This window comes from Halichondria panicea, chromosome 7 (genome assembly GCF_963675165.1).
Source record: "Halichondria panicea chromosome 7, odHalPani1.1, whole genome shotgun sequence".
NCBI lineage: Eukaryota > Metazoa > Porifera > Demospongiae > Suberitida > Halichondriidae > Halichondria > Halichondria panicea.
In genome coordinates this window covers 427,800-453,351 of record NC_087383.1, presented here as the reverse complement: position 1 = coordinate 453,351, position 25,552 = coordinate 427,800, and the positions used below count along the sequence as shown (strand labels likewise).

The 25,552-nt window shown below is 39.8% G+C and overlaps 3 protein-coding genes, 5 long non-coding RNA genes and 1 pseudogene across 10 annotated transcripts; 4 read left to right on the top strand and 5 right to left on the bottom strand.

Annotated features, from left to right (window-relative positions):
- The first annotated feature begins 519 nt into the window (after positions 1–519).
- LOC135338058 (xanthine dehydrogenase-like) lies at positions 520–7,671 on the top strand. Of its 2 annotated transcripts, none has more exons than XM_064534073.1 (4): positions 520–671; positions 862–1,068; positions 1,305–1,472; positions 7,545–7,671. In XM_064534073.1, the coding sequence occupies exons 1-4, from the start codon at positions 555–557 to the stop codon at positions 7,593–7,595; spliced, it is 543 nt and encodes a 180-aa protein (XP_064390143.1). In that variant the 5' UTR covers positions 520–554; the 3' UTR covers positions 7,596–7,671. The 2 variants fall into 2 exon arrangements, with proteins under 2 accessions (XP_064390143.1, XP_064390142.1); XM_064534072.1 differs by lacking the exon at positions 7,545–7,671 and adding an exon at positions 1,586–1,722.
- LOC135338064 (uncharacterized) lies at positions 1,858–3,762 on the bottom strand. Its single transcript, XR_010395414.1, has 3 exons — positions 3,526–3,762; positions 2,886–3,326; positions 1,858–2,732 (listed from the first exon to the last, which is right to left on the bottom strand). It is a non-coding gene; the product is annotated as an uncharacterized LOC135338064 (long non-coding RNA).
- Positions 7,664–9,145, bottom strand: LOC135338062 (uncharacterized). The gene is made up of 2 exons (XR_010395411.1): positions 8,742–9,145; positions 7,664–8,640 (listed from the first exon to the last, which is right to left on the bottom strand). It is a non-coding gene; the product is annotated as an uncharacterized LOC135338062 (long non-coding RNA).
- A 1,059-nt stretch (positions 9,146–10,204) lies between these two features.
- LOC135338059 (large ribosomal subunit protein eL36-like) lies at positions 10,205–21,358 on the bottom strand. Of its 2 annotated transcripts, none has more exons than XM_064534075.1 (4): positions 21,284–21,358; positions 21,086–21,183; positions 20,802–20,936; positions 10,205–10,264 (listed from the first exon to the last, which is right to left on the bottom strand). In XM_064534075.1, exons 2-4 carry the CDS (start codon positions 21,176–21,178, stop codon positions 10,220–10,222), a joined length of 273 nt encoding a protein of 90 aa, XP_064390145.1. In that variant the 5' UTR covers positions 21,179–21,183; positions 21,284–21,358; the 3' UTR covers positions 10,205–10,219. The 2 variants fall into 2 exon arrangements, with proteins under 2 accessions (XP_064390145.1, XP_064390144.1); XM_064534074.1 differs by lacking the exon at positions 10,205–10,264 and adding an exon at positions 20,568–20,731 and having other exon boundaries at positions 21,284–21,350.
- On the top strand, positions 10,389–14,367 carry LOC135338314 (xanthine dehydrogenase-like; annotated as a pseudogene).
- LOC135338060 (uncharacterized) lies at positions 12,735–13,153 on the top strand. Its single transcript, XR_010395409.1, has 2 exons — positions 12,735–12,885; positions 12,938–13,153. It is a non-coding gene; the product is annotated as an uncharacterized LOC135338060 (long non-coding RNA).
- Positions 14,574–17,238, bottom strand: LOC135338061 (uncharacterized). Its single transcript, XR_010395410.1, has 3 exons — positions 17,224–17,238; positions 15,486–17,062; positions 14,574–15,361 (listed from the first exon to the last, which is right to left on the bottom strand). It is a non-coding gene; the product is annotated as an uncharacterized LOC135338061 (long non-coding RNA).
- Positions 17,890–18,924, bottom strand: LOC135338079 (uncharacterized). The gene is made up of 2 exons (XR_010395415.1): positions 18,771–18,924; positions 17,890–18,712 (listed from the first exon to the last, which is right to left on the bottom strand). It is a non-coding gene; the product is annotated as an uncharacterized LOC135338079 (long non-coding RNA).
- On the top strand, positions 21,308–25,546 carry LOC135338045 (T-complex protein 1 subunit gamma-like). The gene is made up of 14 exons (XM_064534059.1): positions 21,308–21,422; positions 21,594–21,655; positions 21,711–21,824; positions 21,880–21,976; positions 22,031–22,151; positions 22,208–22,288; positions 22,335–22,523; positions 22,623–22,689; positions 22,745–22,877; positions 22,949–23,030; positions 23,308–23,491; positions 24,681–24,923; positions 25,110–25,241; positions 25,358–25,546. The coding sequence occupies exons 1-14, from the start codon at positions 21,329–21,331 to the stop codon at positions 25,436–25,438; spliced, it is 1,680 nt and encodes a 559-aa protein (XP_064390129.1). The 5' UTR covers positions 21,308–21,328; the 3' UTR covers positions 25,439–25,546.
- The last annotated feature ends 6 nt before the right edge of the window (positions 25,547–25,552 follow it).

The window sequence follows — 25,552 nt, the reverse complement described above, 5'->3', positions numbered from 1 at the left end:
ATAATATAGTAGTAACACTTACGGGATTCTTGTGTAGGAGTCCTTTTTGAGTGGAAAGTGGTGGAGCGAGTGTGGTGTGTGTAGTGGGTGGTGCTTTTCAAGTAGGTTGAAGGTTAGGACTAATTTAACTTTGAATTAAGTGCCTACAAGTTATTGTTTATTTTTAAAAGCTGCTTTTTCCCCGGATTTGTAGGTTAAAGTCACTCGTCATATTATGCAGATCTTCAATATTATATTGTATACATATATATATAATTATATAAGTTCATTGGTCAGAGACTTGTCACGTGATATTGTAATACTAACCTCTTGAGTCAAGTGCTTGTGTGCAGATACGGATGTAGTGATTGGTAGCTAGTCAACTTTATGGGGTTGTATTATAATTATATAAACTCCAAGTTCTGTTGAAGCTATAATTATGCATCGGACAGCTAGCTAGCAGTCATAGATCCTGTAAATAAGGTTAGCTACATGTACTTGTATCAGTAATATATTAAATATTCAGTTCACCTCTGCCGGGAGATTGACCTCTCTTGACCTCCAGCTGTACTCCAATGCTGGCTACGGGCAAGACTTCTCCGGACACTCTGACTGGAGACTTCACTGTGTTGAGGACTGACATTGTCATGGACGTGGGGGACAGCATCAACCCTGCCATTGATATCGGGCAGGTACATATGCATGGTGTACATGTACCATAGTGCATTCATTGTGCACGCTAAAGTCCTAGTACTTTATTAATTGGCAGTACAATAGAGTTGAGCAAAAATCACTTATTATTATAATGTACAGTACCAAGAGTTCATTAGGACACTACACATGACTAAAATGTATTTCTAGCTACCCTCTTCCTTCCCCCAGGTGGAGGGAGCGTTCACGCAGGGCCTTGGTCTGGTGACCCTGGAGCAGTGTGTGTATCTGGAGGGGAACCAGAGGACCCAGCGAGGGACTACCTTCACCACTGGACCGGGGACCTACAAGATACCCTCTGTGTCTGATGTACCTGTGGTGTTCAATGTTAGTCTGTTAGACAGGGCACCCAACCCCAAGGCTATCTTCTCATCCAAGGTGAGGGGGAAGCTCTTATAGAAGTGAAGCAGCACATGTGTGCTTATAAGTAATTGATTGAGTGGGTGTTTAGTAAACAGCAGCACATGTGTACACAGTTCATCTCATTGTGCCGCATGTACATAATTATACTGTCAGGAACTTGATACTTTTATCCATTTATCCATAGAGTTTTGTCATAATTATTATAATACTCTCCCTGCTCTGCTAACATGCCCTACCCCCCTACCCTCCAGGCTGTTGGTGAGCCGCCACTGTTCCTGGCAGCCAGTGTGTTATTTGCCCTGAGGGAGGCTATTACAGCTGCACGAGCAGAGAGTGGAGTGAGTGGCTACTATCGACTGGACAGCCCCGCCACCTGTGAGAGGATACGCATGGCCTGTCAGGACAAGTTCACTCAACAGGTGTGTGGAGGTGGCCTTGTTCAATATTGCTTACTCCCTTTCTCGGGGGGGGGGAGGGGGTGGTCTTATAATGCATTTAATATTACACACTCCCCTCTTTCTCTGTGCTGCAGGTGTGTGTTGTTGTGGACTCTGCTGCAAATAAATGGACTATTGAAGCATAGACATTAAAAAGTAGAGACATGACCCTTACTTTTATTGACACTATTTTAGAGAGTTTCATATTAATTTTTTTTCTTGATAAACAATGATATAAATTTTCTATTTGTATATATAATTATTATTAAAAACAACAATATAATTGTGGCCATATTAAAAAGGCCGGGGGTGTACAATATACATACTCTAGGTTGACAATACAAAAATATACATGTATAAAGCATATAAAACTGGCTCTATTTAATTTGGTGATGTAATATAATCTGTGAACTAAACAAAAAAAGCAGCTATCATCAAATAAGACATCACATAAGGTGACATAATCAATTGTGTGCGCAAAATAATAGTATTATAATTACGACAGCTAGACAGATGATGGTGACACTAGCTCAGCAGGACAGTGTTGGTACATGCACACCACTCGGCACTTGTGTACAGTATATGCATTGTATGTTGTTGACGCTCAGCGGTTGAGCATCGGTGTAAAAATAGGTAAAGCGATGCCAACGACCAACTCGTCTTTTTCTCCCAGATGAGGTATCAATGATGTAGTACAAACTAACTCGCTGTTAGATGGAAGCAATATGGGTGCATTGAGCTGAGAGGATACTTGAAAAGAATCACTACTCCTCGAATAGATAGACAGAGACGACAAATCAGTGATTTGGGAAGAATCAACAATATTTGCCGTGATATCCAATTTAGGCGTCGTGACAACTTCTGTCTGTTTAAAATCAAAATCAGTACATGTAGTGATTTGTTTCATATTATTTAATGAATACTCTGGGACTAGATCAAACCTTTGAAAAATCTTGTCAATCTGGTTAATACTTTCCAGAATATTAAAATCGTCAAAGAATATCTTTAGAAATTTGAGAAACTCAATCAAAGGTGGAACAAAATCGTATCCTTTAACTATCTTCAAGAAGCCATCAGAGAGAGATTTATTAGCTGCTGCTGCCAGCACGATCTTGCGTTCTTTTATGCCAAACACATGACGGAACTCTTGGGAGAGAGCCTTATCTTTAGCTCGTTCATTATCGATTGGACCCTGCTGAATCAGTTCAATACTGAGACTTTTAAGGACAACTAGTTGGCTTTCTGCATTAAAACAAGTGAACACACATAAACATTACTAATTTAATAGTGAACACACTCATAAACATTATATAAGATAGCAATGAGACATAGTATATATAAATTTTGTATTAGGAAGATACTGAAACTGTCTAGAATTATTTTAATAATACTTACCTGTCTCACTGTGGCAACCCTCAGTTGAGCTTAAATGAGTATCAACTGCCATATTAAATAAGGTTCTTCAGGTTCAGTGGTAGCCAATGCAAATTACTTTTGGGATGAAGCTGCAACTTTAATAGTAGCTAATGTGCCAGTATAAAATCAATTAATTGTAGTAAAAATTAATAATAAGAGTAGAAAACTACCTCGGAAACTACTACGTCACAACAGTTTTCATGGTAACCGTTGTCAGTGTGAACGTGATTCAGTGTTTATTTTATCCCCTATCGTAATTATCCATAATAGCGACCTTTAGCTACATACGTACACATGTACATACCTCCAGCAAATACATGTAGTTAAGTTGTCAGTGGGCGCCGGGCATTTATACCAGTATTCTTTCTTACACAGAGAAGAGTATCATGTATATAAGAGTGTCTTTTTTCCCTGTTTCTACTGTCAAAAGAAAAGGTGAGTAAGACTCTACTATTCAATTTGTCTAACTAAATCTAATATAATTATATAGAGTTGCTGCTCCGAGGTACAAATAACTCGGACAAAGATGAAATTGTGTTTCTGTTTGTTAACTGTCTTGATATGTACAAAATATGTAAAAAATAGTCCCCACTATAGCTCTAGACAACCAATGACTTACCTTCTGTCTTTCTTCAGTACTGAGCCAGTTAAATAAATGCTAGCAGCAGAGAGTAGACCAACGCTAGCTGTTGAATTGACTCCACTAATCTCTATAGTAGACCTATACTGCTAGTGCAGCTACGCCCATATAAAAGCAACCATGCATGCGGTTGGTATTTATATGGCTTTGGTAACTTCCTGGTGACAGATAATTATGACAATTATAAAACCTGTAAAAAGGGTAACAGTACAAGAATGTTTCCCCACTAGGCCACATGTGACAAAGAGTAGTGTATAAATCTCATTTTTGAGCTTACCAAGATTTGTTATTGATGCATGTCAGCCTGTTATCAACCTCACAAATGCAGATCTAGCACACATAATTATAATAATTAAGTCTTAATGAAAAATGTTGTAAACAGGAGCACTGAAGGAACTCAATCTCAGAATGTCACGTCATTGCAAGCCTTTATATAAGATCGACTTTAACCCCAAGTTTAGCAATTTCAGAAAGTGTTAGCTTATCCGTTATGCATGACCTTTGACCTATACACTGCATGCACATAAACAAAGCCGCAAGATATTCATTTATTAGAGCACCTATTAGTATACCTTATAGCAGGTATATTTCGAGGGTATAAACTTTCGCGGAAAGATCGTTAGAGAGGTTTTCATGGATTTAAGTTTTGCGGTAGTCTCTTGCTATTCCCGCTGTCTGAAGTACGGCCACTTCGATACACCAGCCATTTGGTTTGGAACAGATTGTTAGCAGATGTTTACTGCATAAACTTGCCCTGGGCTGCCCCAAACCAGGTTTATGACGTTTTGGATGTGGTTTGGCAGATAAAATTGGTTAAATGTATAGAGAGCACACAATGTATAGCCTCCCCTTCCCACTTCCCTGAATGTGAATGTGAATGTGATCTACCTGCTGATGATAGTTAGTGCGGCCTGGGATCGAGGCTAAGCATAACGATTGAGACTGCACCGCAAAATTAGTCATTAGATGCGAGGTAGGGTCGTTTTTTAGCTGCAGATATTTCTGACATGCAGCCACCTCGCTATTCTGGTCAAGCTGCACTGTCCCAAGGGTGGCTGGATTAACAAAAAAGTCTACACTGTAGCAGCCTTTTGCAGTATATGCATGATTGAAGTCGTGGGTATAATACAATCATGACCGCGAGCATTTATATACAGTTACTATTATACTTCTTTCTTGGCACATCCCACTATTAATTCTGTGCACAATTACAAGATTTAACCACTTATAATTATTATATACCCTCTGTCTAGGTTATATAGGTCTATTGAGCTATATGGTTGAAGTGGTGACAATGAATCTATATAGCAGTATAGATTTAGCTTTTGAATTAGCTTCTCAAGCAACTATAATAAGGATTTAGTATTATCAAGGGCGTATAAAGGGAAGAGAAGATATGTTTTGTACACCCTTGGTAATGGTGTCAGACTGTTAAAAGTGCCTGTGGCATTTACATGAGGTCATACAGAACATGAGGTCATACAGATCTAGCTGTAATAGTATCAATTACAAAAATCAAGATCATATTACACATTGTCATAATTATAGGTAAGCTTGATATTGACCTCGAGTGATCTCTATTGTACCCTGCACGAGTGCTATAATACTAGTTTATACTTGATACACAGTAAAAACACATAACTATGTTATATATATGAGATGCATCATCGTATTTTGTAAAATGACAGAAATTTCAAAAGATGCGTTTCATTTAACATGTTTTATTGTGTTTTTACTGTGTAACATGACAACTGCATGGAAGTGCACTTTGCATGCTAAAATGTCGCATATATAGCACGCTTCAGTTGCTAGTTCGCAGTACGTTGCTATAATTGGTAGTTGGCATGCAGTTGCTACTTCGCAGATAATAGTTCGTACTCGGTAGTTCGTGACCTTTAAACTTTACAGATGAGATATTAAAAGTGCCCATGCAAAACCTATTGCTGGGGAACCCCTATACTTAGTATGTATTGCGGACACACATGCACGTGGTACGCGCGTGTGCCCTGTTCGCTAAACATATACACCTTTATGATTGACTATAGTCATGCATGTATATAGGGGGCTTAACAATAATGCAAGCTTGCAAAAAATCGACAATGTCTTTTTGCGAATTATACGACGGAATATATACACTCGGACCGGTCCCAGGCCAATTATTCTCTAAAGACAGAAGGGATAAATTTCTCCTCATTATATATTAAAAAAAAATTTGGCCTGGGACTGAGGCTATAGTGCATGATGACATACCAAGTGGGTATAGGCCTGTGCAAATTTTTCACCAATTATTCATTGATTTTCGCAAATTGATGACACCGATTATTCACATACACAGCAGCGAAATAAAACACCTATACTGTATAAATTATATAGCACCAAAAAATGGGCATTACTTTTTTAATTTCAGCAGCGAAATAACAAACTTAAGTAGCACAAAAAAAAATTAATGTGGTTTCAATTAACATTGATTGGACTAACAATCATAAAAATTAGATTTACTGCCATGTAAAATGTTGGCGTGTTCTGAGCTATACTGGGTGTACAACTCAAGCTATTTTCACAGTGCCTATTATGTAAAAGGGCCCACTTACAGTTTTTGCTCGCAAGTTGTTGCATGCCCTCTTCTCTCATACCAAGGGCGTATGAGAGAATAGGGCATGCAACTCACTATTAGTCCAACGTGCTAGCAAAAACTTTATTTGATCTATTTATAGCTATCTGCTACATGTACTTTACACAAAATCAGACACGCCTACAATCTATTTTTAGATATTACTGTACTTTTCCAGTAAATTCCACCGCCCACTTAGCACAGGCGCCTACAAGTGGGGTAATAAAATTTTAGTGGATTTATTTATTGCAACTTTTGTAGCATGCAATGCAATGCATGTTAAGTGTAAATGATAAAATTATAGGCGGGAGTTTAATGACAAAATTCATTTCACACAATTATAGCCCAAAAGCTTCAAGAGAATAACATATACACATCTACGCCCAATTCACAAGATGAGACACTAGTTTGCAGTATTAAGAAGCTAACTTGTTTTTTCAAGTAGATACTATTTTATCAGCAGTAATAGACATGTAATAGAACTCCTCATTTTCACAAGGGTTGGCCTCAAGCTGAGCAATTTCAGAAGGTGTCAGCTGTGATATAGCTTCCATTATGGGCACATTGGTACACTGCACATTAACGAATCCAGCCTTGCTGAGTGCGTTTAAAAGCATGTCATACGTCACTGCGTAGTAGTAGAACCTCTCTCTCCCAATTGCATAGCTAATCGATTGTGCTTTTTTTGCCAATTTCGAAAACATTATGATGGCACCATTTGGTTTTACCATCTTTGATAGTTTTTCTATAAACTCAATGTATTCAGCTTCACTCACGCAAGCACACTCAATTGCAAGGAACGTAATTACGACATCAAATGGGCCTTCAGATCCTTTTTCAATTGGTTGCTCAGCTTTTATGTCACACGACACCACTTTCATAAGATCGCGTAATCTTTGCTCACGTATACGAACCTCACTTTCCGGCTTTTTTTCGATGTCTTGAACAACATTCTTAATGTAGGGCAGCCAATTGAATGATGATGAATCGTTTGCTTGCCACTTGTTTAAAGCGTCTCGATTCTTTTCAGTGTACTCTGCAAGCACAATCTCAGACACTTTTCTTTTACCAGCGGCACTGATCACGTACGCAATCACTGGTCCAGAACCATAATCAAGCACCCTAAAATCATCTTTTCCTTCAACTTCCTCATCCGGTAAAAGTTTCTTGAACATATCGTGTACAAGTTTCAATCGAACATCACGATAATAGTTCTGCGGAGTTCCCGGTATGTTGTAGTACTGTGATAGATACTGATTACCTTCGAATTTATCTTTATAGTGAGAGGATACGCATGGCCTGTCAGAACAAGTTCACTCAACAGGTGTGTAGGTGTGGGGGGGGGTGGTCTTGTTCAATATTACATACTCTCCCTATAATTATTTAGGTGTGTGTTGTTGTGGACCCTGCTGCAAAGAGATGGACAGTTGAAGCATAGCTAATAGACATTGTATCATAGCTGTATTATATAGACATTGGACATGACCCTTACTTTTGTAGACACTATTTTAGAGAGTTTTTCATATTTTGATTAAATTTTTCGGGTCATTGCATACACAAACTAATATCAATCAGCCGGAGCTTCTGCATGATATACAACTAATCTAGACTATAGCCATCACAAATTAGCATTATACAGAACATTTTGCTTTATGAGGCTCAACATAAAGCAGGGAAAAAACCTCCATGCATGCAAATGTGAGGAAAAACCCAACATAAAATTCTTAGACTACGATTTCAGCTTCGGCTTCGGCTTCGGCTTCGGCTTCGGCTTGAGACACAAAGTTCATTGTGTAGCCAGATTCGGAGCCTATATAAGTATTCGTGGTGTTATTAAATTTTCGTCTTTTCCTCCCACTGCCTCGTCCCATTGTTACCAGCTCTTCCATGTCATCGTTTTCTCCTAGTGATTCCTCAATCGGCCTTTCAAACAAGCTTCGTCTCATAATGAGAGCTGTTCTAATGTCGCAATGGCCAACTGTCATATTCGTGTCATAAATCTCACCCGTTGCTGCTAGAGCTGTCGTATACAATTCTTCTAATTGACGGTCTGGAATATTATCGTACATGTACGATGAATCAAAGACGATAACAATTTTCTTCTTTGTTCGATCAATAATCACTCTTCCCGTCCCATTGAAGTAATCTTGGACCATGGTTCTCATATCAGCTAATTTTGACAGGATATCCTTGTTGTTAATCTTATCGGGTAGGTGGTGGGGTACTTCATCGAGGAATACTGGACTAAAAAACGATTCAAACGCCTTCGAAGCAATTTGCTGCAATTCCTTATAATCAGCTTTTGGGATCCGAGATTGTTGTTTGGGAGGAATCCGATGCCGGACTGTGTTTGCCAGAAGAAAGCTTTTTATTGCAGGAAGGTCTTGAAGCATAATCAGACACAGAATATCCATCAAATGTTGTTTGAAATTTTTTTTCACCCGTTCAGTTGAGCTGGCCAGCCTTTTGTTTTCAACCTCTATCTGTATTAATAAAAAGAGTGTTATAAGTGTACCATAATAATATTATTATATCACATAGTCTAACACCGTGTCACATTAAAACACACACTATATAGTGTCACCTGCTTAGCCCCTGGAGTATACATGGAGTCGTTATTGGTATCCATTGCAATGTTCTAATTTCGATAATAGTATGCCCACATAGACATATAACAAACGCAATGAGAGCCAGATGCTAGCTAGAGTTAGTCCTCACTCAAACTAAGCATCAGGGTAAGCAAGCTATATAGACGGCACAGTAACGTACGTATATGTATATGCATATAATTATTCATAGCCATCATGTGTTACTTCTCGAGCTTCTCGATGTTTCCTTATAATCATGATGACGTCAAAGAGCGTCAAGGTTCGTTATCCAGAGCCTATGTTTGGTCAATAATGAATACAATTAAGGACACCTGCACTTCGATTTTATGTGTAGCCATTGTACTACAAAGTGACTCAGCACATTTTATGTGTGAATGGTATTTCATGGTCTAGCTATAATTATTCATTAAATGTGTGATAGCAAGCTCGTGCATGCGCTATCTCATGCAGCTCTATATACAATGGCTAAAATGGCAGCACTACAAAATATACCATTGGTTGATCTTCATGAGAGGCAAGGTATGGCAAAGAAAACAAGAGACCTACAGGCAAAGTTTGATGAGCTAATGAGAATGTTCAAGAAACATGTTAGTATTTCGGACTTGAAGAAAGCTCTGAGGCAAATACCTCATGCATACTCCAAAGTATTCAAAAAGGCTCACACTATAGACGATCTGTTTCTGAGGATAACCCTTCCCATCTCATGGTTTCACTACGATGTGTTGAAGTTTTTGCTAGATCAACTCAAACAAGATGACATTAGCGAATGCAAAACTGAGCTTGTCGAATACGATGTAAAATTAAAACAATATTTTGAAGAGCGTGTCAAACCGTTAACGGAGGTAGGTACAACAATAGGTACAATACCAGTGGACAACAATCACAGTTCAAGGGGAACAAAATACATAATGAACGTGGACAGGAACTGGGATCCGTCCGTTTTGGAGGGGGAAAATTGCAACAAAACGTGCCATAAGATTGCGTCCATTCTTGGGAAAAGTGGGAAAAGTGGGCGTGTCGTAGGTGATTACCACGAACCCTGGCTAGTTATTACAGTTTCCTGAAAAGGTTTCTTATGTTTTATTATTTTATGAAACTATGTTTTAGCTGCATATAATACATTACATATAGCTAGAAGAACATGTATACATGGAGTAGAACATTTTTGTTCATTAGCAATGAGTGTGACTTATAATTGTGTATTATCGCATATCGGGGTTTTGCTATTGTGAATTGGGAATTTTTTCGCATAATTCACAATCGCAAAGAGTGAGCATGCGCATGCAATTTGCAATAGAAACGGAATCAAGCTTGTACAGTGTCATTCGCTAAGCCTTGTGCATTAAACCTGATATATGGATCATAGTTTATCATGTATATAAGAGAAATTTGCAAACGAAATATAACATACTATTAAAGTTTGCTGTGCTTTTCTCATGGCTTGCAGCAACTTCTACATCTCCTCTCGCTTCTTCTTGCCTCTACGGTGACCTCCCAACTGTGTGTGTGTGTGTGTGTGTGAAGTAAAGGGTGTCAATTACGTTTAAAAGTTCAGGAGCACAAACAACAGCACAACTAATTAGCAGTATACGATAGAGTTGATATATATTTTTTACTCCCCCCCATCTCCTCCCCTCCCCCAGGTGGAGGGAGCGTCCACGCAGGGCCTTGGTCTGGTGACCCTGGAGTAGTGTGTGTATCTGGAGGACCCAGCGAGGGACTACCTTCACCACTGAACCGGGGACCTACAAGATACCCTCTGTGTCTGATGTACCCGTGGTGTTCAATATTTGTTAGTCTGTTAGACAGGGCGCCCAACCCCAAGGCTATCTTCTCATCCAAGGTGAGGGGGGAAGCTCTTATAGAAGTGAAGCAGCACATGTGTGCTTATGAGTAATTGATTGAGTGGGTGGTTACTGTAAACAGCACATTTGTACACACCTTGTACTGCATGTACATAATTATACTGTCAGGAACTCTTGATCCTGTGTATTCATTTATTCATAGAGTTTTGTCATAATTATTATAATACTCTCCCTGCTCTGCTAACATGCCCCCACCCCCCTACCCTCCAGGCTGTTGGTGAGCCGCCACTGTTCCTGGCAGCCAGTGTGTTATTTGCCCTGAGGGAGGCCATCACAGCTGCACGAGCAGAGAGTGGAGTGAGTGGCTACTATCGACTGGACAGCCCCGCCACCTGTGAGAGGATACGCATGGCCTGTCAGGACAAGTTCGTTCAGCAGGTGTGTGTGCTGAGGGTGGTGGTCTCGTTATATTACATACTCTCCCTATAATTATGCTGGTGTGTGTTGTTGTGGACCCTGCTGCAAAGAGATGGACAGTTGAAGCATAGCTAATAGACATTGTATCATAGCTGTATCATAGACATTGGACATGACCCTTACTTTTGTAGACACTATTTTAGAGAGTTTCATGTTGATAAACAATCATTTTTCTACTTGTATAATTATAAAAAATTAATAAAGTAATCGTGGCCATATTAAAAAAAAGCCGGGGGTGTGCATAATTTAATTATATAGGTGGCAAAAAATATACCTTTGGTGATAATATCATACTGAACTAAAGCAGCTTGATTTACAAGCTTGAACTAAATTAACAAGCTTGAAAAAAGCATCAAACTACGTACTATAACAAAAAAAAGAAGCTTGAACAATCAAACAACAATTATTGTGCGCAAAATGTAAAATGACAGCTAGACAGTATCCAACAAAGATGATGGTACTAGCTCATGCAGCAGGACACCACTCGGCACTTGTGTACAGTATATGCATTGTGTTGTTGACGCTCAGCATTTGAGCATCGTTGTAAAAATAGGTAAAGCGATGCCAACGACTAGCTCGTCTTTTTCGCCCAGAGAAGGCATCGATGATGTACTACAAACTAACTCATTGTTAGATGGAAGCAGTTTTTCTGCATTGAGCTGAGAGGATACTTGAAAAGAATCACTACTCCTCGAATAGATAGATCGAGATGATGAATCAGTGCTTTGGGAAGAATCAATAAAAGTATTTGCCGTGATATCCAATTTAGACGTTGTGACAACTTCTGTCGGTTTAAAATCGGTTGCTGTGGATAATTGCATTCGTTTCACGTTACTCAATGAACAATCAGGGGTTGCCGAATCAAATCTTAGCAAAATCTCGTCAATCCGGTTACTTTCCAGAATATTTGAACTGCCAAGGCATATCCTTAGAAATTTAAGAAACTGAACCAATGGTAGAACAATATCGTATCCTTTAACTATCTTCAAAAAGCCATCAGAGAGAGATTTATTAGCTGCTGCTGCCAGCACAATCTTTCGCTCTTTCTTTTTAAACACATCACGGAACTCTTGGGAGAGAGCCTTTTCTTTAGCTGGTTCATTATCAAGTAGACCCTTCTGAATCAGTTCAATACTGAGACTTTTTAGGGAATCCAAGTCGCTTCCTGCATTAATAGGTGAACATAAAAAACATATATACTGCATGTTTGCAAATTAAATGCAAGATAGCAATGACATAGTATATGCAAGGAAGGTAAACTGTCTAGAAAATTACCTGTCTTTCTGTGGCAATCCAAATCAGTTGAGCTGAATTGAGTATCAGCCATGATTATAAGGTTCTTCAAGTTCAGTATAGTGGCCAATGCAAAACTAGTTGTAGAGATGAAGTAGTTTAAGTTGTAACTGAACATTAAGTATATGGGATGTGTATAGTTGCAGATCAAAGAATTTAGGTCGGTACTACGTCACAAAATTTTCATGGTAACCATTGTCATAATCACAGATCAGGTGTAAGGTGTGAACGTAATTCAGTGTATATTTATTCAAGACTTTATCCTCCATAAATGGTATTAGCGAATAGTTGTTCATGGTGAATCTGTTTGAGTTGTTTATTTATCCGAGGGTTTATCCTCAATGAATGGCATATAGCGACCTCAACTACTATAGCAAATAGTTGTACAGATTGTGAATATCCTCAAGAGGTTGATTTATCAGCACAAATTGGGCGTTTCTACCAGTATTTAAAAGTATCCAACTATATCTTACATAGAGAGTGTATATCATGAGTCCAACCTTTTTAAAACGTGTTTATTCTGTTTCTACTGTCAAAAGAGAAGGTGAACATTATTCAGTTTGTTATCACTATTTTTACTTCTTCCCCTATAATAGAGTTGCTGTTAAAAGATGTACGTGTGATTGATAAATATAGCTCGGACAAAGATGCAAATGATAACTTGGACAAAGATGAAATTGTGTTTCTGTTTGTTAACTGTTTTGATATGTACTTCACTAAACGATTGCTAGGAAGATACGATGAACTGCTATCGATGATCGAACAGGAAATAAAAAAACTAGGCACACCGGTTGATGTTGTAATACTTTATGCATGCAAAGACGTCACCATGTCACAGGAATTTAAAGAGGATTTAGCTCGAGCGACAGACATTACGAATGCTTTCGATTGGATTCGTGTGTACTCTACTTGGTACCAGAGCAACCTGCTCACACATCTTAGTGATGTATTGTTAGAAAAAGCTGTAGACATACCTGTACGCGTAAAAGCGTACGTAGAAGAGTTACAAACCTATTTTACCTACAGAGTGAAACAACTGCCGACAGTCAAGCACGAGGAAATGCTTCTCGTGAGAACAGATGACGCTTGGGATAGTGAAGCCCTACAAGGCAGCGATTGCACGACAACTTGCAAGCAAATTGCTGCGGTCCTAAAAAAGGAAGGTCGAGTCTCCGGGTCTCTACACAAACCTTATCTGTACATTAGAATTTCGTCATGACAAACATTAGTTATGTTGTAGATCTAGAGTAGCATGCTAGTGTTCTGCTACATTTTATGCTAGTATTCTGCTACATTTAGTTATGTTGTAGAGTAACATGCTAGTGTTCTGCTACAAGAACTACATAACTTAAATTTCTATAAAAATAGTTAACTCTTTTTTGTAGTACATTAACTAACTACTAATTTAGATTCAGTCCCTCATATACTGGTAATCAAATAGCTTATTATGTAAAAGACAATTTTTTTTACAGTGAAAGAGAAATTGCACAAACGAAATGTAAAGTTATATATCTGCAGTAAGAGAGTTACTATTAACTTTACACAGTACAATATAGAAATGCTGTGTAACTGTTTATAGTCAATGTACATCTGCATGACTGTTTTAATGTAGTTCTACCCTCCTCTTCCCCATGCATGCATGTATAAAGGGAGCGTTCACACATGCAGGGCCTTGGTATTGACCCTGCATGGAGCAGTGTGTGTATCTGGAGGGGAACCAGAGGACCCAGCGAGGGACCACCTTCACCACTGGACCGGGGACCTACAAGATACCCTCTGTGTCTGATATACCTGTGGTGTTCAATGTTAGTCTGTTAGACAGGGCGCCCAACCCCAAGGCTATCTTCTCATCCAAGGTGAGAGCTCTGGGTATAGTGTGTGCATGTGCTGGCTTTACTTTACAGTGAATGTACATGTACTCTCTATAATTATGCAGGTGTGTGTTGTTGTGGACCCTGCTGCAAAGAGATGGACTGTTGAAGCATATAGCTATATAAATTATAGACATTGATAGAAGTATACCCTTCACACTATGTTAGAGAGTTTCATGCTGAATGTAGCTTATTCAATTTTAATAATATCAAATTATATATAGCGGCCCTTCTTTAACCGAACTTAAAGTAAAGCTTAATTACAACAAATCATCAAATTATATGGCGTGTTCTTTTTGAACATAACTATATAAAGTAAAGCTTGTATAATTATAACTCTATAGGATAATATACATGACTATTGAGCATTATAGATACACACATAATTTTGCTTTATGAGATAAAGCAAGGAAAAAACCTCCATGCATGCAAATGTGAGGAAAAACCTATAACAGACATTTTTTATGGTTCGGCTTGGGACACAAAGTGCATTGTGTCCGTGTAGCTTGAGGTATCAGTAACCGTCTTCCTATTATTCAGTTTACGTTTCATCCTATGCCCTCGTCCCAGTGGGCACAGTTCCTCTTCGTAATCGCTATCTTGTAGAGACTCCTGTATGGGTTTATCGTACATTTTCATCCTAATAATCATAGCTTCAGCAACGTCGCAGTGGCCAACATCACATTCGAACCCCGTTGCTTCTAGAGCTATCTTATACAGATCATCAAATTGAGAGGCTGGAATATCCTCATAAGCCGAATCAAAGACAATAAGAATTTGTGATGGATCTATTATCAGTCTTCCCGTTCCATTGAAGTACTCATCCACAATTTTTTGTATTGCAGCTAACTTGGGCATAACAACATCTTTTATCCTCTCAGGTACATACTTGGGTAGTACATCAAATAATGTGGAATTAAACCATTGGAATTTATTTACGAACATTTCTTGAAGTTCCTTGCGACTGGCCTTAGGTATTAGCAAACGCTCTTCTTCGGAAACGCAATGTCGCATCGTTTGGGAGAGGAGAAACCTCTTGAATTCAGGAATATAGGTTGGGAGCAAAAGTAGGCACGTAATGTCCATCAAATCCTCCTTGAACTTTTTTTCAACCTGCTTAGTTAAGCTTGACAGCCCCTCGTCCGCTAACTGTATAATTATGTTGAATAGTAAATACAACCACAAATTAATACATGCATTATGTGTAACCTACTAACTTACTATATACACCATATATATATACTCTAATCAAACACACTATTATTACTGTCACCTTTATAGCCTCTGGGGGGAGAGGCAGGGTTTGCTGGCAATCACGATCAGTGTTTATCATTGCCATCCAATCCAGACAAACAGTCAATCAAGCATAGACTCTAGCTAGATCAGTCAATCTCAAGGTAAGAACAGGTTTTTCCAGTTAGGGCAGTGTTATTTTGCAAGCATAGCTAATTATTTATAGCTTATCAATGACGTTTAATTAGGATGCAGACCCCAGGCGCCAGTGTTATGAGTTATCCATCCTTATTTGGATATAACAAAGAATACATAGAAATACATTAGGGACCACCTGTGTGTCAGGCCGTTCAGTCAACACAATAATTATCTATGTGATCATATTTCATGGTGCTTACCCAGGCTAGTGTGTTAACACACCGTTATATAATAAACAAGTTTGCTGCAGTATAGTAACAAGTTGTACTAGTTAGAGAGTTAACACTATGTCTGAGAGTTCTATACTACATGATACTATTGTCGTAGTTTCCGCAACCCCGTCCAAAGAGATTCAAGAGACAGAACGTAATATCATTCTGAAAAATATCGTTCTGGAAAAAGAAAAACATCTGGCAGCCATTCATATTCATGTCCCACAGTTTTTAGAGAGGCAAGCTTTAGGAAAGCAAACAAGGAACCTTCAGTCAGATTTTGATGATCTGGTAGAACGGATCAAGAATCGTTATTGCTTTTCAGACGTGAAAAAGGCCCTGAAAAAAATACCTCATGCATACTCCAAAGTATTCAAAAAGGCTCATACTATAGACAATCTGTTTCTGAGGATAACCCTTCCCATCTCATGGTTTCACTATGATGTGTTGAAGTTTTTGCTAGATCAACTCGAACAAGATGACATTAGCGAATGTAAAGCTGAGCTTACTGAATACGATGTAAAATTAAAGCATTATTTTAAAGAGCGTGTCAAACTATTAACAGCGGACAACAATCACAGTTCAAGAGAAACATACATAATAAACGTGGATAGGAACTGGGATCTGTCTGTTTTGGAAGGAGAAAATTGCAACAAAACGTGCCGCAAGATTGTGTCCATTCTTGGTAAAAGTGGGAGTGTCGTAGGTGATTATCACGAACCCTGGCTAGTTATTACAGTTTCCTAACCAAAGATTTTGTATTTTATATTTTATCATAGATATTCGAATATATCTAGCTAGCCTCCTCAATGAGCAAAAACACATTAGTTTAGCAAGTAAAGGTCTCTATGTTTTAACTTGAAATGCTGAATTGATTAAATAGTTTATTATGCCAAAAATCGAACAAACCCATTCTATGATAAATTTGAAATCATAACATACTATTAAGGAAGCAGCCGGAGCTTTTCTTATGGTAACTTCTGCATTTCCTCTCGTTTTGTTGCCTCTACAGTGACTTCCTGACTGTGTATATGTGTGTATGTGGGGGAGTTATCAGGAGCACAGAAAACTATTAACAAAGACCACACCCCTCAGCCTTTTCTTGGCAAACATGAGTGCTGAGTATTTGCACTTTGAGCAGCTCAATCAACCTTTTCTTATAGGAAACCTGACCACACACCTCACCCACAACACGTTTTCTCAGAAACTGCATGCAACGGAAAGAACGGACATAATTATATTAATAGTACATACAATAAAACAAAACGTGAAATTCCAAATTTCTTATCAAAACATACACTGTTAGTGCCAAACAATGGTTTACCATGATTAAACCTGTTTACAGTAATCCTCGCTAACATTACTCACCCCCCTCGTCTCCGGGTCTTGGTGACCTTGTGGCCTTTCTTGAGCCCTATACTGCCATTTCGAGCTATGGAGCCATGGCTACTGCAGGGAAAGGAGGAACACAGTCTTTTATTGTGCATGCTTATAGTGCTTCATTAAATTGTCAGGCAAAAGCAAAATCACCGAGTGTGATGTACTGCAAAGCACATCACAGTTTATTTTGCATGCTTAGAATAGTATACAGTAAGTGATAGTATCATCTTTACGAAGTACAATAGAGTAATAGAAAGGCCGTGTTAGTAATGTATATGACTGTTTTAATGTAGTTCTACCCCCCTCTGCCTGGAATAGAGGGAGTGTTTACACATGCAGGGCCTTGGTCTGGTGACCCTGGAGCAGTGTGTATATCTGGAGGGGAGCCATGCGTATCCTTTCACAGATGGCGGGGCTGCCCTGCATGCATGAGGGAGGCCATCACACTCGTCACAGCTGCACGGGCAGAAAGTGAAGTGAGTGGCTACTATCGACTGGACAGCCCTGCCACCTGTGAGAGGATACACATGGCTTGTCAGGACAAGTTCACTGAACAAGTGGATGTGACCGGTTGTGTGTGTGTGTTCTCTCTGTGTGGTGTGTCTTGTGGACTCTACGATTTTATTTTTCATGCTGAATGTTATAATTGCACAATTTGCTTGATACATATTTTCATATCGTTTATGACACACATATATACATATACAGTTGGACACCCAGCATATAGAAAGTATTATACAATCATGTAATGGAATTATGTAGAGGTTAGTTCGTCAATATCAACATCTGAGAGTGAGTCTCCTGTCGAACTCCTATCAGAACGCCTACTCTTGGTCAGACTTGTCTTGTGCTGGATTCTCGTCGGCAGCTTTCCAACATGATCATTACCAATGCAGGAATCATTTGGTGGTGTCAAATCTTTCTTGAGCTGTGTGTCTTGAAGTTGTAGCGCACTATCATTCTTCAGGGCTAAGGCACCTGATGCCAAATGGTAGAGCTTGTACATCATACACTCATCAGAATCACTCTGTCTTAAGTAAGAGTCCACCATAACTATAGTGCAACCACTCGAGGGATCCTTGATGATTCGACCATGTTCCTCAAAAAACTGGCGAACCACCAGAAGAATTTCATCTTTTAGATGCTTCATCTTCATTTCTAATTCATTTCTTTGAATGAACTCAAATAGCTCCTCCAGTGCCATGCTATCGTACCACCTGAACTTTCCAGAGCAAACTTCCAGCAATTCTTGAGAAGACTGAGCATGTACAATGTGTGTACGCTCTTTGTGAGTTATCAAAGAATGCATCGGTTGGGAAAGCAGAAATTCCTGGGCTGTGTGAATCGAGTCGAGGTGTTCGAAAAGTGAACACAGAAGCTTTTTTATCAACTGAGAATGACGATCTTGAATGCACTTTGTAGCGATCGAGAGCTCATCGTCTAGCAGTATGCCATCTAGCTGTATGCCATCTAGCTGCTATACAGAGAAAACAACATTAACTATATAATTATATCGACAAACCCTGATAACAAACCTTTTGGTGCAGAGTTGTTGATCCCGAATTTACATTCCCCATCTCCAACTGATCTCTAGGCCAAGCGGCTTATCCCAATAATGCAGTAGCTATACCATATGCAGGCCAAAATAACTACCAATACACAAAGGTTAACAATATTCATCCCCACACATCAAGCAGGTGTTATCCTGTTATGCATAGTACAACATCAGCACATAAATATGGTAGTCCCATGAGATGTACATGGGGTGGATCATGTTTTCTTATGAATATCCTCAATTAAGCAATTGCATGCATGTGACCTTTAAGCTTCTTCTCTTTGTGTAGGTCATAGCCTTAAAAATGGAAGTAAAACAAGCAGAAGATAGTAGTGCATCTAGACTAGCTACTAATCCATGGAGTAGCTGCTATGAAGCTAGATACATAAATTACCCTCTCAATACCAGTGAAGCTAACAACGATACAAGGGATATTCAGCGCAAGTTTGACATTCTAATATCTAAATTTAAATCTATAATTGAAAAACTTACTGTAGACGAGCTCAAGGAAATTGTGCAAATAATAATCCCGAATTCTCTTTTGATCTATTTCCAAGATATTCGATCTGTCAATGATTTCTTCTTACGTGTCAGTGCCAATTTTACCTGGCTTGACGAAACATTCTTAAAGGACCTTGGTAAGCATCTGAACTACACTGGGTCTGAAGTAGAAGAATACAGAAGAGACTTAAAGCAATATTTTCAATATCGTACAAGATCGCCAGAAGAACTACGGCCTGTACTACCTACTGCCCGGGATGACGAACACCAGAGGACACTAATACTATTTGTTGATGACGCATGGGATCGTGAAATACTCAAGGATTGCACTAAACGTGAACAAATTTGCTGCCACATAGTTGCTATTCTTGGTGAGAAGGCCGGACACATCACAGGGGACTTGGACAATCATTATTATTTACGTATATGTTTGCACACATAGAGGACGATTTTTGGCACCACCTTACTATATACTGGTTGTAATAATGACATGCATAAATTATTACTAACGAATTGTGAAAATTATAGAGCTGGGTGGAACCCGATCTTGTTGGGACACTCCTATCTAGGATTTTTACCACTGTAATGCAATACTGCTCTGTAAGCACTACAATGGAGTCATGAATATCATTATCTTAGAAAAATACTGCAATCTGATCGGTTGCACTCCACAGTGCAGGCACGGCCCCCAGCCACTCGTCAAAATGGTTGGCCAGGCTCTGCCCAGCTAGGTATACACTACATATGAATGGAGAAAGCTACGGCCCTCGACCAATAATTACTACTGAGCCAATATCAGGCATATTGCACGAGTGATTATGCAATAACCGATTTGTTGCGTGGGAGAAGCATAGTAGCATTAATTTTTGCATTCTGTATTCCTTACTTTGATACCACAAAAAAGTGAGTTGTAGGAACAATATAAAAGAACTTTCGTCCAAGCTTTCTGGCGGTAACTTGTTAGCTTTGATGTACCTGCATGGCTTCACTGTGCAATATGCCATATATTTGCTCAGACATGCAACAAGAGTACTGTATTTACTTGATTAAACGCCCGGGCGTTTATTTCATATCGAAGTCTGCAAAGGTAAACGAGATGGGCGTTTATTGACAAAGAAGAGCTTTTACCATGGGCGTTTAATCAAGTAAATACGGTACCTCGATTAGGCTAAAATTGAGTTAATTAAGTCACATGCAAACTGCTGAATTTTGTGACCTAGACTAATCGAGGCACTCGTGTCGTACCTCCTCTGTTTCCCAACACAACACTGCGAAATACAGTGGCAAAAGACTTTTTTTAAAACATTGAAAGAGAAATTTGCACAAACAAAATCATAACATACTATTAAAGAGTTAGGAAGCTTGCTGTGCTTTTCTCATGGCTTGCAGCAACTTCTGCATTTCCTCTCGCTTTTTCTTGCCTCTACGGTGACCTCCCAACTGTGTGTGAGGCAAAGACGTCAATAATGCAGTATGAATAAAACCACACTACTAGACCACACCCACTTACCCTTTTCTTGGCAAACTTGAGTGCTCTCTTATCTCTCTGCACTTTGAGCAGCTCAATTAGTCTCTTCTCGTAGGGAGCCTGACCACACACCTCACGCACAAGGTCACGTACAAACTTGACACGTTTGCTCAGAAACTGCAATGGAACGGACATATTAAACACAATAGTCCAGTATGTACAATAATAATTATAACGATATTAAAATACTGTACAGCATTTTAGCCGAACAACGGTTCGCCATGATTAAACCTGATTATAGTAATCTCCTCGCTAACATTACTCACCCCTCGTCTCCGGGAAGGTCTTGGTTTCTGTGGAACCTTGGTGACCTTGTGGCCTTTCTTGAGCCCTACTGCCATTTCGAACTGCGGAGCCATGGCTACTGCAGAAAAAAGGAGGAATACATCAAATGAATGTTCATAGTCAATTTTTGAATGCAATGGAGATTTAGGAGAGCAGAATTGATACAAAAGTTGACTTACTTCACTATCCTCAGAGACCATGTGGAAAAGAAATTGCTATTGCGCATGCGTCAGATTTCATACTGTAGCCACGTGGTGAGAAGTCTTGAGGAGCTAGCTGCTGTAATGTCGATGTACGGAGCCCCCATTCTCGTCCTCAGTGAGTGCCTGCATGTACTCTATGTGTGCGTGAGGGGTCTGCCTGTATAATAAGCTCCTATACACTGTGCTTAAAGCCTGTTAGGGTTCAGGGGTCAATGAAATATGCTCTGTACTGTATAGCTACCCACCACACACGTTTGTAAAATTATCAAGCTCTGTATAATTACAGATGCTAATACAAAAAGAGAAACGGGCAGAAAGGCCCAACTCAGTAACATCCAGGCTGCTAAGGTACACATAACGTATAACTCCACCACATGATTCAGGCCCACCCCCTCCCCCTCAGGCAATAGCTGATGTAATTCGTACGTGTCTAGGCCCCCGGGCCATGCTCAAAATGTTGATGGATCCAATGGGAGGCATCGTCATGACCAACGATGGGAACGCCATCCTTCGAGAGGTTAGAACTATACTCTAGTGTACTAAACAGTACACAATAACCCCACCCACTACAGATACAAGTACAGCACCCAGCGGCCAAGTCCATGATAGAGATCAGTCGGACACAAGACGAGGAGGTGGGAGATGGCACCACCTCTGTCATCATAATGGGTACGTGTGTACACACTGTGTGTGGGTGTGGTTATATTAGCTAGTTCTGTATAGCTGGTGAGATGTTGTCAGCTGCTGAGCAGTTTCTAGAACAACAGATGCATCCCACGGTAATCATCAGAGCATATCGACAGGCACTCGATGATATTGTCACTATCACAAAAGAAAAAATATCGTAAGTATATATGTATATATATGCGGGCGTGGTTGATGAGTGTGGTTTCACTACAGGACAAGCGTGGACGTCAACAACAAAGAGGAGATGATGAAGATCATCAAAAGCACGATTGGTACAAAGTTCATCAAGAAATGGTAAGTCTGAAGAAAATTATGCTAGTTGCCTACCACACCCCTGCAGGTCTAACATGGCGTGTGAGATGGCTATCCGTGCTGTGCAGACAGTGACACTAGAAGAAGGTGGGCGGAGGGAGATAGACATCAAGAGGTATGCCCGAGTGGAGAAGATACCCGGGGGTAGTATTGAAGAGTCCGAGGTCCTCCGTGGAGTCATGCTCAACAAGGACGTCACGCATCCCAAGATGAGGCGGTAAGAGAAGTGTTTGAATTTAGCCTGGAGTATGTAGTTATTGTTTTTCAGTATAATTGTGTGTTTGCTGAGATCACTGTGATAATAACATGTCCCCAGGCGTATTGAGAATCCTCGTATTGTGTTGTTGGATTGCTCCCTCGAGTACAAGAAAGGGGAGAGCATGGTGAGACCACACCCCTCTATGTGTGTGTGCTAGTGACCTCCCTCTATCTCTATAGACTAATATCGAGGTATCGGCAGAGATGGACTTCACGCGACTGCTCCAGATTGAGGAGGAACAAGTTCAGAAGATGTGTGAGGATATCATCACTCTCAAGCCTGACCTTGTGTTCACAGAGAAGGGAGTGTCAGGTAAACTACAAGTCTCTTGCACTATTGACCCCCCCTCCCTTCATGCATTGACTATTAAACCCTCACTACAGACCTTGCCCAGCACTATCTAATGAAGAACAACATTACTGCAATCCGTCGTCTTAAGAAGTCTGACAACAACAGAGTAGCACGGTGAGTGTACCTCTAATCCTAACAATGTGTTGTCTGTATGATTATAAAGACTGTGACAAGCAGCATAGAAGAACCATCTTGTTGAGTCACTCAAGGAAAAAACATTTTAATGATGGCTCCACAGATCCCTAGCCATAATTATGTCAGGCCATCAGAGTATATATATGGTAGGACATTATGTCCTTTCAATTCTAAATCCTTATAATAAGCACTGCCATACCATTGTGTTATAGTTATGACTCTAATAACAATGTTATCACTTGCAATCTCCCCTCAGGGCGTGTGGTGGTACCATATGCAGCCGCACTGATGAGGTGAAGGAGTCGGACATCGGCACTGGGTGTGGCTTGTTTGAGATCCGTAAGATAGGTGATGAGTACTTCACCTACCTGGTAGAGTGCAAGGACCCCAAGGCTTGCACCATCGTCTTGAGGGGGGCCAGCAAGGACATACTGCACGAGGTCAGCCTTCCCTCTAATTACCTTATTTTCGTAGCTAATTTTGAAGAGGCCATAATTTGAGTTAGGAAGGTTCGATATCAAAACTAAATGATGCATTTAGTAGGTGTTTGATTGTGCTACAAAATGTTGTGCTTAAATCAGCAACTTTTCTCTGGTCCAAATTGTCCATTTTCTGGAAAAAAGCGTGGGCTATAGAAGTGGGTGTTTTTTCTGAAATGGGCCTATTTTCGTAGCTAACTTTGAGAGGCCATAACTTGAGTAAGGAAGGTCCGATATCAAAACTAAAAGATGCATTTAGTAGGTGTTTGGTAGTGCTAAAAAATGGTGTGCTTAAATCAGTAATTTTTTTCTGGTCCAAATTGTCCATTTTCTGGAAAAAAGCGTGGGCTATATAAGTGGGTGTTTTTTCTGAAATGGGCCTATTTTCTGAGCTAACTTTGAGAAGCCATAACTTGAGTAAGGAAGGTCCGATATCAAAACTAAAAGATGCATTTAGTAGCTGTTTGGTAGTGCTAAAAAATGGTGTGCTTAAATCAGTAATTTTTTTCTGGTCCAAATTGTCCATTTTCTGGAAAAAAGCGTGGGCTATATAAGTGGGTGTTTTTTCTGAAATGGGCCTATTTTCTGAGCTAACTTTGAGAGGCCATAACTTGAGTAAGGAAGGTCCGATATCAAAACTAAAAGATGCATTTAGTAGCTGTTTGGTAGTGCTAAAAAATGGTGTGCTTAAATCAGTAATTTTTTTTCTGGTCCAAATTGTCCATTTTCTGGAAAAAAGCGTGGGCTATAAGTGGGTGTTTTTTCTGAAATGGGCCTATTTTCGTAGCTAACTTTGAGAGGCCATAACTTGAGTTAGGAACGTCTGATATCAAAACTAAATGATGCATTTGGTAGCTGTTTGGTATTGCTACAAAATGTTGTGCTTAAATCAGCAATTTTTCTCTGGTCCAAATTGTCCATTTTCTGGAAAAAAAGCGTGGGTGTTTTTTCTGAAATGGGCCTATTTTCAGAGCTAACTTTGAGAGGCCATAACTTGAGTTAGGAACGTCTGATAGCAAAACTAAAAGATGCATTTAGTAGGTGTTTGGTAGTGCTACAATATGGTGTGTTTAAATTAGCAATTTACTTCGGGTCCAAATTGTTCGAAATGGGCCTGTTTTCAGAGCTGACTTGGTGCTCTTTCTTTCAGGTGGATCGAAACCTCCAGGATGCTATGCAAGTGGCCCGCAACGTGATGCTGGATCCATCCCTTGTTCCAGGGGGTGGGGCTACAGAGATGGCTTTGGCACAGGCCCTCAATGAGAAGGCTAAGAGTGTAGCAGGCGTTCAACAATGGCCGTATCGTGCTGTTAGTCGTGCTCTAGAGGTCATCCCCCGGACCCTCCTGCAGAACTGTGGGGCCAACACCATCAGAGTACTCACTGCCCTCAGGGTAAGACCACCCCCTCCTGTGTGTCTGTGGTGTGTATACCTCACTATATAGGCTGTGTAGAGTCACTGGTTGATGTGCGTACGTATGCGTGTTAGGTTTAGTAGTAATTGAAGTCATTTTGCATAGAGTGTGAGTTTCTGGCTATCAATCCCCAATGTAGTATTGTAACCCCTCCCCTCCCCTCAGGCAAAGCATGCAGCTGAGGAGTACTCAACATGGGGAGTGGACGGTGACAGAGGTGTACTGGCAGACATGAAGGAACTGGGAGTGTGGGACCCTCTGGCTGTCAAGATACAGACCTACAAGACTGCCATTGAGGTGTGTGATGTGTACAGCTATGTTAATATTTTTATCCTAGATCACTGTTGTTGAAACTTTTTTTACATGTTAATGTTTAATAATTAAGGTCATTATTGCTCTTTCTCTCTGTGTAGACGGCTATTCTGCTGCTGCGTATAGATGACATTGTGTCCGGCAGCAAGAAGGGCGGAGCTGCAGAGGGAGCACCTGAGTAGACGAACACAAACTAGTAGACGTTGTTATTAGGATATCATTATGTCCATGTGTATGCTGCTTGACTGTATTATCTATATATCTATCATCGAAATTGTGTGGTAACAAAATCTTGT